Source organism: Dromiciops gliroides, chromosome 6 (genome assembly GCF_019393635.1).
Source record: "Dromiciops gliroides isolate mDroGli1 chromosome 6, mDroGli1.pri, whole genome shotgun sequence".
NCBI lineage: Eukaryota > Metazoa > Chordata > Mammalia > Microbiotheria > Microbiotheriidae > Dromiciops > Dromiciops gliroides.
In genome coordinates, this window is record NC_057866.1 from 234,436,783 (window position 1) to 234,450,933 (window position 14,151).

Genomic DNA, 14,151 nt, shown 5'->3' on the forward strand with positions numbered 1-14,151 from the left:
TTAATCAAGTTTGCTTGTACAAAATAACAAATATGGTAATGTTTTACATAATCATACATGAATAACCTATATCTGATTGTTTGCAGCCTCAGAGAGGAGGGGAAAAAATTGGAACCCAAAACTATAAATAAAAAAGTTTATTATTAAAAAAATTAAAATTAAAAAAAGAAAAATTAAGATAGTCCCTTCCTTCAAAGAGCTTATAATCTAATAAAAGAAAACAATAGACAAAGGTTGAACAGTGGGTGTGTGGGTATCAGGGAGTAACAGGCATGGGGACATGATGTTACAGGAGGTTGAAATCATGCAGAGCTGCTGATGGAAAATGAAGAATTAGGCCTTTGGAGGGAGGAGGAGTCAAGAGGGCAGAAAAAGGCAAGTACTTGCCTGAGCTGTCCTCCAAACAACCTAAATAATGCCTCAAAACAAATTCTGGAGTGACAGAATCCACAAAAGGATGAGGTGAAACCATTTTCCAGCCCAAGACAACTTAGAAGGTTGACAGGAAAGGTCTTTTGCACTGGGATAAGAATAGAGCACTGTCCAGTGCAGGCTGTGCCAGCACAGACCAGGCCCTAGCAAACCAGGAACAGGCCTTGGGAGTAACTAAATCAGTAGTGGCAGTGGCAGCTTCCAGTCTCATCCCACAGACAGAGAGGGTCAGACAACAGATCAGAAAGAGATTACAGGGGTCTCTTTGCTGGCTCTGGAGACAGGACTCTGTTGCACTGCCCATACTTGTAATTGAGTCGCCAGTCCTAAGTGGCAATCCCAGTGTGCTGATAGAAGGGAAGGTAGATTGTGGGTGGCAGCAGTAAGCAACAAAACACTTTTGAGGAGGGATAGGGTGAAAGGAGAGAGAGAACAGAATAGGGGAAATGGGATGTAAGGAAATAAAGTTTAGCAATTGTAACTGTGAAGAAAATTTTGAAGCAAGTTTCTCTGATAAAAGCCTCATTTCTCAAATATATAGACAACTAAGTCAAATTTATAAAAAATAAGGGCCATTTTCCAATTATCAAAAGATATGAAGTTAGTTTTTAGATGAAGTAATCAAAGCTATCAATGGCCATATGAAAAAATGTTCTAAATCACTAGATTGGAGAAATGCAAATTAAAACAATCCTGAGGTACTACCTCACAACTGTTGGATTGGTTAATAGCATGAAAAGGAAAATGACAAATGTTGGAGGGGATGTTGGAAAATTGAGACACTAATTTGCTGTTGGTGGAGTTGTGAACTGATTTGACCATTATGACCATTATTTGAAACTATGCCCAAAATAAACCATGCAAGAGATTAAAAAAATTTTTAAAGGAAGACAACCTATATGTAAAAAAAAAAATGTTTATAGTAGCTCTTTTCTGTGGCAAAGAACTGAAATTGAGTAGATGCCCATCAATTGGGAAATGGCTGACCCAAGCTATGGTATATAATTGTGATGTAATACTATAAAAAAATGCTATAAAAATGTGCTATAAAAAATGATGTTCAGGATGCTCTCAGAAAAACCTGGAAAGACTTAATGAACTCATGCAAAGTGAAATGAGGAGAACCAGAACATTGTACAAACTAATAAGGGGCAGCTAGGTGGCGCAGTAGATAAAGCACTGGCCCTGGATTCAGGAGGATATGAGTTCAAATTCAACCTCAGACACTTGACACTTACTACCTGTGTGACCTTGGGCAAGTCACTTAACCCTCATTGCCCCGCAAAACAAAACAAAACAAAACAAAAAAAACTAATAGCAATATTGTATGATGATCAACTGTAAATGACTTATCTATTCTCAGCAATACAATGATCCAAGGCAAGTCTGAAGTACTTGTAATTTTTTTAAAAAATGCTATCTATCCCCAGAGAATAACTGATGGAGTCTGAATACATATTGAAGCATAATTTTTTAAGCTTTATTTTTCTTGGGGTTTATTTTTTTCTCTTTTACAACATGACTAATATGAAAATGTTTCACATTACTCCACACCTATAACTTAAATTGCTTGCCTTCTCAATAAGCCGTGTGGGGAGGGAGGGAGAGAATTTGGAACTCAAATTTTAAAAAGTGAATGTTAAAAATTGTTTCTACATAGAATTTGGCAAAAAATAACATATTAAACAATTTTTAATGGAGAATTAGCTGAAAGTCCTAAAAGTTCTTGGCTTCTTATGAAGAAAGGCTTTGGAGGGGCAGCTAGGTGGCACAGTAGAGTCAGGAGGACCCGAGTTCAAATTTGACCTCAGACACATCACTAACTGGCTGTGTGACCCTGGGCAAGTCACTTAACCCGAATTGCCTCACCAAAAAAAGGGGTGGGGGGAAGGCTTTGGGAGGAGTTTATTGTTTATTGTTCCACTTTCCAGACATCCAATCAGAGCCTTGACCTCATTTTCCCCATCTATGAAATGATGGACTCAGCAATCTCTAAAATCTCTTCCAATTCCAAATTTAATGATCCTATGAGTCTGTGTGCTCAAAACTAGTTTTGAGGGACTTATCTTCCAGAACTCAACAACAATTATGTGAGCACTAACCCTCCCTTAGACACACCCTCCCCCTCTCCCCCCCAATTATTATGATATTCTCAGGTAGTGAGAAGTAAATAAAGCTAAGGGCAAGCACAAAAGCCTAAGTAGTTTGGGCAGGACTATAAGCCCTCCTTTCAGGTCCACACTCCTCCTTTATTGTGCTCACCTGCCCGTGTCTTCTGTAAATCCATCAAAAATCTTTGCGTTCTCCTTATATTAGCAACTGAGACTAGTCCTAAGTAAAAGACTCCTGGTGTTCTACTATAATAGCCTTATCATCTCTCTTCATAAGAGTACACACCTGGGACAACCTTCTTCAACAGAGTGCACTCCTTCCATTAACCCACAACACCCCCACCTCCCCACCAAAACCCTTGAGACTGGAAAAGGGAGCCGATTTAGTCTCTGTCTTCCTCCAAAATTTGACTTCCATATCACGGCTCAGCTATCATCATTCAACAACCTCCTTTCCTTTCAGTTTGATACCATCTGTCCAGGGCTGGGCATGACTCAGGAAAGTCTAGCGTTCAGAATGAGAATGAAATTGGGAATGTGGTACTCACTGAATATGGAGGAGAATCAAGACCAAAAATTGCTTTCCTCCTTCAGAAGGCCTCTGTCCCAGAGGGACAGGATGGGTGGGCTACAGGGCAGGTAATATTAGTGGAAAAAATCATCTATGAGGGTACAAAGTACAGATCCCGCCCCCCTCCTTCCTTCCTTCCTTCCTTCCTTCCTTAGGAGAAAATCCAGGGCTAGCCTGTTTGGAAGGATGACCAGTTGGTTCTGACTGCCTTGATTCTTGGGGGGTCCCTCGGGGTCTCTGTGGTGCCCAGAGCAACACCTAGACCCTCAGCACTACGGCTCGGATGATACCACTTCTGGCACTGGTTCTGGTCACCGACCCAGGAAGGCAGCTAAGAGGTCTTTCGCATGCCACCTTCTCTAGAGCTCCAGCACGCGATGCTCGGCTCCGCCTCCGCCGCCCGCAAACACAGCCCTACGCCCCGCAGCTGCCCCACGGGATTGGCTGCGTCCTCCCGAGAATCTTTAAAACTCCCCCGGCTCCACCCCCGTCCCAGCTGAAAATGAGGCGTCCCTCCGCTAGCTCCACCCCCATCGGCGTCTGGAAGCGATTGGCCCTCGGAGCGCCCGTGACGTCAGCGGCACGCCGGGGCCAATCAGAAGAAGCGCCAAGGAAATTTCAAACGGGTTGGCGGCCGCTGGTTCCAGTCAGTTCGCTTCCTGTCTCCCAGCACCGTCGGTATGGCGGAGGAAGGCGCTGTCACAGTCTGCGTACGAGTACGGCCGCTCATTAGCAGGTGGGCCCGCTAGAGATCTGGGGCCGGGGGCAGAATCGGTGTTCGGACCCCTGGGCTTTCACATTCACCCCACGGGGGAGGCCTAGCGTGGGGGGGGGGGGAGGAAGAGGGTGCAGGCAGCGGCCCCTCCCTCTTGCCTTCTCTGCTCTTAGCTTCCCCCAGACCTTCTCTCCTCTCCCCATCCATCTCAATGCCAATGCCTTCCCTCTGAGCCCCCTCCCAACATGCCGGGTCTGTATGGTGCGTGTGCACAGTCGTTTGCATGTTGTCGGCCCCCACCCCGTCAGACTGTGAGCCCATCAAGGGCAGGTACTTGGGTTCGGTTGTTTGCCGTTCTTTGTACAACCAGCGCCCATCGCGGTGTCTGGCGAATCATACTAATGAGAGCCGAAATGAAGTGTCCCATCGGATGCCTCCCACTGCAGCCCTGGGGGGTGGGTCCTGTTTGTTACCCCCCCTTTCACAGATGAGCAAACTGAGGCTGAAGTAGTGGATAGAACTCCACTACGCAGCCTCTCCAAGAGATCACCTTGTTGTGTTCGGTCTTTTTCAGCCGTGTCCCTCCCTTTGGTGACCCCATTTGGCGTTTTCTTGGCAGAGATCCTAGAAGGGTTTGCTATTTCCTTCTTCAGCTCATTCCTCACATGAGGAAACTGAGGCAGACGGGGTGAAGTGACTTGCCCAAGGTCACAGAGCTAGTCATCGTGGGAGACCAAATTTGAACTCGGGGAGATGAGTCGGGGTCCAGCATTCTATCTACTGCACAACCTAGCTGCCTAGTGATAGTTAGGGCCTTTGGTGGCCATCTACTCCCCCATTTTACTGATAAGGTAAAGAAGAAAAACCCATGGCTCTGACCTTTTTATTCATGGCTTTTGTCTTTATTCCTCAAATATTTCTACCTTCCCTGGGAGCCATCTCCAGTCATCCTGAAACCTATCATGGCTCTGGAGGAGAGAGTGAGGCTGGTGACTTTGCACAGCCCTCCCTCACTTAAATCCAATTCACTGCAAGTCGTGACATCACCTCCCAATGTCATGGTCCTTGTCGATAAAGAAGGACAAACAGCTACAACAAACAGCGTGTATCGCTTAGGCAAGTCACTTCCCCTCCTTACCTGACAATAGGCCACACTTTCCTCACCTAAAAAAAGGAATGAGTTGGAGTAGGTGGCCTCTGAGGTATAGGTGGCTCTCTTCCAGTCCTGGGATTGTGATCTTCCATCCTGTGACTGGCCCAAAGTGCCAAAGTTGGTCTTCAGATCTTCATGCTAATGACCTAGGTCAACCTCATTTTATAGAGGATGAAACTGATGTCTGGAGGAAGAAATCTGATTTTTCTAAAGTTAGCAGCCAAGCCATGGATACTTCAGCTGAAGCATAATAGAGTCTGTCCCAGGTCCCTTTTCCATGTGTGTTTCTTGTAAATAACATATTGTTGAATTCTAGTTTCTAACCATTCTGCTATCCCCTTCTGTTTTATGGGTGAGTTCATCGCATTCACATTCATAGTTATTACTGTATATTTCCTTCCATCCTATTTTTTACCCTGTTTATCCTACTCTCTTTTCACCCTGTCCCTCATTTAAAAAAAAAAAAAAGCCCTCACTTTTATCAGTTTCCCTAACACACGTCTTTTTCCCCCTCCCTTCCTAATTCCCTGTAGGATAAGATAGATATCTATACCCAACTGAGTTGGTATGTTATTCCCTCTCAGAGGAAATTCTGATGAGAGTGGGATTGAAGCATTGCTTGCCACCACTATCTTCTTCACTACAAAAACTCTTGTCATGTCTCTTTTATGTGAGATAATTTATCCCGTTCTACCTCTCCCTTCCCCCATTCCCAGTGCATTCTGCTTTCTCATACTCGTGCCCTCTGTCTAGTGTACTCCTAATTGCCCTAATAATGAGAAAGTTCTTAGGAGTAACAAGTATCATTTTCCCATGTAAGAATAAACAGTTTATGGGGCAGCTAGATGGCACAGTGGATAGAGCACCGGCCCTGGAGTCAGGAGTACCTGAGTTCAAGTCCGGCCTCAGACACTTAACACTTACTAGCTGTGTGACCCTAGGCAAGTCACTTAACCCCAATTGCCCCTCAAAAAAAAAAAACCAAAAAAACAAACAAACAAAAAAAAAAGAATAAACAGTTTGACTTTATTGAATTCCTTATGATTACCTTTCCTTATGTTTATCTTTTTATGTTTCTCTTGAGTCTTGTATTGGAAAGTCATATTTTCTATTCAACCCTGTTGTTGTCTTTTTAATCAGAAACACTTTTTTGTTTTGTTACTTTTTAGTTGTGTGCACCTCTTCATGACCCCATTTGGGGGTTTTCTTGGCAAAGATACTGGAATGGTTGCCATAAACTTCTCCAGTTCATTTTACAGATGGCAAAAGAGTTAAGTGATTTGCCTAGGAACAGAAAACTAGTAAGTGTCTGAGGCCATATTTGAACTCACAAAGATGAGTTTTCCTGACTTCAGGCCTGGTGCCCTATCCACTGTACCATCTAGCTGCCCTCAGGGATGCTTGAAAATCCCGTTTCATTAAACTTCCATTTTTTTTTTTTTCAGTTTTGTTGGGTAGGTGATGTTTGGTTATAATCCTAGTTCCTTTACCCTCCAGAATATCATATTCTAAGTTGTTAAATCTTGTGTTATCATGACTGGCTTCACCGTATTTGAACTGTTTCTTTATGGCTATTTGTATTATCTCCTTGACGTGGGAGCTCTGGAATTTAGCTATAATAATCTTGGGAGTTTTCATTTTAGGAGGTGATCAGTGGATTGTTTCAATTTTCTCTGACTCTAGAATATCAGGGCAGTTTTCCGTGATAATTTCTTGGAAAATTATATTTAGGCTCTTTTTTTGATCATGGCTTTCAGGAGTTTAATTAATTTTTAAATTATCTCTCCTGAATCTATTTTCCAGGTCATTTGTTTTTCCTATGAGGTGTTTCACGTTGTCTTCTTCTTTTTTTTATTCTTGGGGTTTTGTTTTCTTGTTTTTTGATGTTTCACAAGGTCATTAGCTTCCACTTGCCCGATTCTAATTTTTAAGGAATTTTCTCATCTAGCTTTTGAACCTTTGCTTTCATTTGGCCAATTCTGCTTTTTAAGGAATTCACCTCTTCAGTGGATTTTTGTGTCTTATTTTTTTTATCATTTGGCCTATTATCTTTTTTAAAGTGTTATTTTTTTCAGTATTTTTTGTGCTTCCTTTACCAAGCTGTTGTCTATTTTCATGTGTCACTCTCCATTCTTTTCCCAGTTTGTCCTCTGCTTCTCTTATTTGATATTTAAAACCTTTTTCAGCTGTTCTAGGAGTTCTTTGTGGACCTGAGACCGATTCACAGTTTTCTTTCAGCAAAGCATGTAGTTGATTTGGTTTCATTATTTTCTTCTGAGCTTGTGTTTTTGTGGGAAAATATGGGCCCCACTCAAAAGCTAATTGAAGTTGTCTGGGGAACAATTAATGTTTGGGAGGTAAATTTCAGCTGGGAGAAGGGTGCTTACTAATGGCTCCTTTCCTTCTCTCCTCCCCAGCAATCAGGATCAGGTGATAAGAGAGACCCAAGGCTGGTCACTTGGGGGAGAAGTTAAGAGGGCTGCCCCTTTGACTATACTGCATTCCAATTGGCTTGCATTTTGTCCCAGTGTCTTGGTGTGAAGATTGTAACTGAGGAAGAAGGTTGGGGCCATCCAGGTTCAGTGATAAAAGAGCTCCTGATTCCCACACTCACTGCCATTTACATTAGGGAGCTGGCCCATTCTCCTTCGAATGTATAAATAAAAATCTTTGATACTTCCCCAACATTGAGTCCCAGAAATTTTTAAACGGAGCTTCTCTCAATTTGTTTCTCACAGTTTTGATCTTCCCTGTCACCATAATAACTTAACACAGTCAGGTTCTTTGTTGTTGTTGTCATTGTGGTTTGCTCATTTTTCTAGCCTATTATTATACTTTTCTTGATGTTAAAGTTGACTCCACTCCTAGGACAGAGTCTCAAGCATCAGGTTCTTCATGCTACTGGCTGAAACTCCAGGTATCAAAGGTAGAACCTTGCCAATGGATCCCTTTATCCTCTAAATGAATATGTTCATGTTTTGACCGACTTTTAAAAGTGTTTTGGGGGGAAAAGGCTCCACCTCCTGGCTTCCTTCAAGTCCCACCTTCTACAAGATTCCTTTCCCAATCCACCTTATTGCTAGTGCCTTCTAGCTGTCATTATCTCCAGTTACCCTGTATCTTGTTTGTACATAGTTGTTTGCATGTTATTGCCTCCATTGGACTGAGCTCTGTGAAAGCAGGGCCTGGTTCTTGCCTTTCTTTGAATCTTAATCTCTTAGCACAGTGTCTGACATATAGTAAGCGCATAATAAGTGCTTGTTGACTTACTGACCTCCTGGCTATGTGGAGGATGAACTGGAGTAGGGAGAAACTAGAAGCAGGGAAATCCTTTAGGAAGCCAGCCTAATAGTACAGGCTATGGGGCAGCTAGTGGATAGAGCACTGGAGTCAGGAAGGCCTAGGTTCAAATTGGGTCTCAGCCGTTTAGCTAGTTTTGTGACCCCAGACAAGTCGTTTGACCTCTTTCTGCCTCAGCTTCCTCGTCTGTAAAAATGGGACTGTTGTCCTGGATCTGCAGAGGCTGGGTTCCATTTCAGACTGCCATTCAATGCCTGTGGGGCTTTGAGCGAGTCGTTTGATTTCTTAGCCTCAGTTTTATCACCTGTAATACAAATTAATTAGATTAAATGACCTCTAAGGTCTTTTCCAACTCTAAATCTATGAACTGATATATTTGGAAACAGCTCTCGTGTCACTGGTTCCTCCCAGCCCCAAATCTCTACAGAATAAGGTTTGCAAAGGCAGTATGGTGTATTCAGAAAGGTCTGCTAGCTGAGAAGATATAGGAACTGATAGGATGAAAAGAGGATAGGACCAAGAGAGCAGTATGCACTACTATTGTAATAATGTAAACAAAAACACTAAAAAGCTTACAGACTCACATTAGTTACAGGGGCCAGTCTTGGTCTCAGAGAAGAGAGGAGGAAATGGTGAGCAAAGGCTCTAGAGGCAGAGGACCTGGGTTCTGCCACTACTCGAGTGACTTTGGACAAATTATTTAAGCTTCTTGTACCTTATTTTTCTCACCTGTAAAATGAAGGGTTTGTGATATGTTAACATGACTTCATGCTCTAGGTATATGATGCTATGACACTGAGTGCAGAAAGGCTTATCTATTCTCAGTTGCTTTGTTGATTGGGTTTTGTTCACATGATTCTTTGTCACAGGGAAGGATTCAGTGGGGCAATATATTGGGAAATGATTCTGATATTATCTGAAAGCACAAATCTAAGTCACTAATAAAGGAAACAATAGTAGAAACCACACTCAGAACTTCCTGCTGGAGACTTATAGGCATTATCATTGGACGCCTTTGAGCCTCAGGTTCCTTGTCTGTAAAAATGTCAATAACAGTGCCTGTCCTACATACTTAAAATTATTTTGTCCAACACCCTCATTTTATAAACAAAGAAACAGGCACAGTTCTGCTGACTTCAAATCCAGTGTTCTTTCCACTGCACTAGACTGTCTTTTGAAAAGTCCTTTGTAGACCTTAAATCGCTATGTGATGGGAATAATTATAATAAATGAAGAATTTTTCTTTTAGAGAACAAGATCTTGGAGATGCTACCCAGCTTCACTGGAAGACTGAAGATAGACTCATTTCTCAAATCGATGGAACAAGATCCTTTAGTTTTGGTAAGATTTTTTTTTTTTTGAGAGAGGCAATGGGGGTTAAGTGACTTGCTGGGGTCACATAGCTAGAAAGTGTTAAGTGTCTGAGGGCAGCTTTGAACTGGGGTCCTCCTGAATCCAGGGTCAGTGCTTTATCCACTGCGACACCTAGCTGCCCCAGTTTGGGTAAGATTTTTAAGGAATTTCTAAGGGTCCATTTATTATAGCTTTAAAAAACACTGAAATGTGATCATATGCTTGAATACTGGATTAGGCATAAAAGAACAGATTACCAAGTTTTCTGTATTTTAATTCACTGTAAACAAAGGAAATGTGTAAATGTTAATCTGCCTGGTGTGACCTGGGTAACAAATTTTGATTTAAATTACTTATATACTATTGTTGTTTTTCTGTGAGTAAAACTAACATATAGCCTGTCCTCCATCATTTGACTTCTCTACTTTTGTGTCCATTCTTTTAAATACTTCTGGAGAAAGTGATTAAAGTGGAAAAATTGGGTCTACTCAAAATTCACTCCCCTACCTTATTGGGGCTTTCAAGGGAAACTGCTCTCACTATGGTCACCAATGATCTCTTAGTTGCCAAAATGATCTTTCCTCAATCCTAATCCTTCTTGACCTATGTGCTTCATTTGACACTCTTAACCACTCTCTCCTGCATACTTGATTGCTTCTGGATTTTCAGGGCATCACTCAATGCTGGTTCACCTTCTCCCTTTATACCTTCTCTTTATGTAACTGTACCAGCTTCTGTAGGTTTGACAGTTACCTCTATGCAGATGACTCCAAGCTAGATCTAGCTAGGCTCAGTCTTTCCCTGGACCTTTGGTCTCTGATTACCAATTGCCTATTGGACGTTTCAAACTGGATGTCTCAGAGACATCTTAAACTCAACATATCCAAAACTATAGTCATTTTCTCTCCCCGAAACTTTTGCCTCTTCCAAACTTCCCTATTTCTGTCAGAGGCACTACCATCCTTCTACTCTCCCAGGGTCATCACTTTGGCAATATATTACACTTCTAACTTGGTCCCCCTTCCCCCGGCCCCCACATATATCCGATAAGTAGCCACATCTTGCAATTTCTATTTCTTACATCTTTCAGCACGCCTGACGCATAGTATGTGCTTAATAAATACAGCTGATTGAGACTGAAGCAAAGAAGATGGGTGAAGATATAGAACTGTGTGCGCTATGGAGGGGAGAGAAAGGAAGCTTAAGATGAATGGCCTCAGTTTTAGAAGTAAAATCTTCTACTGAGTAGGGAGAAAGTTTTAGAAAATCCACTATAGGGTGTAATAGTCATAAAAAAAGAATTATAGATTGAGAAATTTATAACTGGAAGAGATCTTAGAAGTCCATCTAGTGCATGCATATAAGGAAAATAAAGTCCAGAGAGATGGTAAATGACAAAACTAGATTCAGAATGTAAGCTGACAATTTTTCCTTCTTATGGCATCTTCCCTTTCACTCAGATATCTCATAAAAGTAATCTTTCCATGTTTTTAAGATTGTGTTACTTTCAGCATGAATTTCTTCTTTGTGCACTTGGTTTGGTCCAAGCTACTCTTTTTGTCTTTGTCTTTTTAAATGCTCTTTGAACTTACTCATATAGCACATCTGAAACTGTACTGCTAGGGTTCAAATATGTTCCTTGGAATTAATAATGAAAATAGATCCATATGGAAACACTGGCAAATTTGTTTGATTGTCCATCTGTTTGTTTCATTTATGAATTATTGGGGGGAGTGTGGCTTAGTTGGATTTCACACCAAAGTTTCTATAAACTTTGTTTTTGTTTTCACTATGCAAATGCCCCTCGAAAGCTGGGATCCCCAGTGCCTGAAAAGCACTTTGAACATACTTGAATGTCACATATTGCACAATAAAATTCAGTCATGACCAGTAAGAGACAAAAATGGCTCTTTAACCTCTCATAGTCAAAAGAACACACATGGCCACTCCTTTCAGTTTTTATGACTTTTGGACAAGAGGTGGTCCATTAAACAGCAATTAAATCTAATTGGTTAATGTAATGGGAAGTGGGGGGTTATATTAAAATGAAGGACTAAGTGTTTCTTGGGGGAAAGTCCATGTACAGTCTTAAATTCAAAGAATGTAGCAGCTGCCCCCCCCTCCCAAGTTCAAGTTGAGCGGAGCACCATAGCTTCCACCAGGGTGGGGTCTTGAACAAGAAAGTGAATCCAAATTTCATCAGGAGAAAGGAATGGCTAAAGTCAGGACTTGGAGGTGGGGAGGATCTAAATCTCCCCAAGATATTGGTCATTAATAATCATTTTTACAAAGGATCAGATCCATGAAAAATTAATAAATATTGATTTATTAAACATTTGCTAAGAGGATTATTGCTCATCATGGATTTCCCTTTACCAGTCAGTGATCCAAAATTACAAGGGAAGTTTGAGGATTTTTATACGTTTCCAAAAGACTGAGTATTAATAATAGCTCACAATTCTATAGAGATTTATTGTTTCCAAAATATTTTTGTACATATTATCTCATTTGCTAGGTACAATTAGTATCCTCACTTTTCAGATGAGGAAACTAAAGCTGAAAGGTTAAATGACTTGTCCACGTACTCACAGCTAGGAAGTATCTGAGGTAGGATTTGAATTCAAGTCTTCTGGATTCCAAATCCAACCTTTAATCCACTCTGCCCTTGGCTTATCTACAGTCAGAAGCGTCAAACATATTGGCCCACAACACTACCAAGTGTGGCCCAAACCAGACTGAAGTGTAGCTCCTATCTGATTGTAACATTGCTGTGTTAATTGTAAAAATAGGAATATAGAAACGGGTGTGATTTTCTTAGGTAATTTGTAGCCTCCGGGAATCTTTATACGTGGTCTATTGTTATCTGACTCTCTGTGACCCCATTTGAAGTTTTCCTGGCAGAGGCACGAGAGTGGTTTGCCATTTCCTTCTCCAGCTTATTGATAACCAGGGATATGTGGCTCGCCCAAGGTCACACATTTAGTAAGTGAGGACAGATTTTAACTCGGGTCTTCCTAACTCCATGCCTAGTGCTCTAGCCACTGCACCACCTCACTGCCCATGTGTGATTTAATGGCCTCTATTTATTTTTGTCAAAGTAGTGTCAAACTCTACTGCCTTAGTTAAAGTTGCAAAGCAAGGACAGTATTTATATAACAAAACAAGTCAAGGATAATAATAATAGCTAATATTTATATAGAGCTTACTGTGTTCCAGGCATCATGTTAAGTACTTCACAATTATTATTTCATCCTTTCAATAACCTAGGAGGTAGGTACTATTATTTTCTGTATTTTATATTTGAGGATAATGACACAGACAGATTAAATGACTTGCCCAGTGTCACACAGCTAGTAAGTGTCTGAGGCTGAATTTGATTTCAGGTCTTGCTGACTCTAGGCCCAGAGCTTTAATCACTGTGCCACTCACATCCATTTGTAGAGTTAAGTCCTGACAGATCAGCAATGTAGACCCTTAATAACTCTAGGATCACATAAATGTGGTGTAATTTACCGAAGATGCAAACATTTACAAAAATGTTAGAAATAAATTATTTGAACCTGTAATATTATTGGCCTATTGCCTGGCACATAATAGTTGCTTAATAAGTGTTTATTAAGTTGAATTGTATTCTAGTGAGGTGGTACCCAGGGAATTAATTGTGTGATCCACAGACCACATTATTGGACTTGTGTGTAATGGAAAAAAGGAATAGTTTCGAAATGGCAGGACCTGAGTTTGATTCCTGTATTACTTTTTTTTTTTTTTTTGCAGGGCAATTGGGGTTAAGTGACTTGCCCAGGGTCACGCAGCTAGTAAGTGTTAAGTGTCTGAGGTTGGATTTGAACTCAGGTCCTCCTGAATCCAGGGCCAGTGCTCTATCCACTGTACCACCTAGCTGCCCCCCTGTATTACTTTTACAACCTGTATGATCTTGGTCAAATCATTTCCCTCAGCAACGTGAGGGTACAGACTTGACATTCAAGGTCCCACCCAGCTCATATATCTTTGATTCCTTGATGCTGTTTGAGCTATGGCATTAAAATTATTGATTGTACTTTTAAGACTTTAATATTCTACTTCTTCATCTATCATATAATATTGCAAAGCTGGCCAAACACATGGCCCGCGACACTCCCTGAGTGTGGCCTGAACCAAATTAAGATGTCATCAGAAATATTTAACAAAATTAAATACAGTAACATAGCTATTATTACATTTGAACTAAGTCAACATGAGGCCCACAGTGATCCTTATATACAGTTTAGTGGCGTTTGTTTCTTTTTGAGTTTGACACCACTTTTGTAAACATTGTTGCATTGTAACATCTATTATACTCTTTTCCACTTCTTCTTTAGATCGTGTGTTTCATTCCAATGATACTACGGAAAAGGTATATGAAGAAATAGCAGTACCAATTATATGCTCTGCCATACAGGGTTATAATGGTAAGATTTAGTGGGTGCTGTCTAAACTTTGTGCTTGCCTTGGGTTATTTAATAACTATTTCTTAAAT

General features: G+C 41.1%; 1 protein-coding gene across 1 annotated transcript in view; it reads left to right on the forward strand.

Annotated features, from left to right (window-relative positions):
* The first annotated feature begins 3,760 nt into the window (after positions 1-3,760).
* CENPE (centromere protein E) overlaps positions 3,761-14,151 on the forward strand; it is an 88,811-nt gene continuing 78,420 nt past the window's right edge. Inside the window, exons 1-3 of the mRNA XM_043972729.1 lie at positions 3,761-3,850; positions 9,532-9,623; positions 13,994-14,083. Coding sequence (XP_043828664.1) covers positions 3,795-3,850; positions 9,532-9,623; positions 13,994-14,083 — 238 coding nt within the window. The 5' untranslated portion in view covers positions 3,761-3,794. The remainder of the gene's footprint in view (positions 3,851-9,531; positions 9,624-13,993; positions 14,084-14,151) is intronic.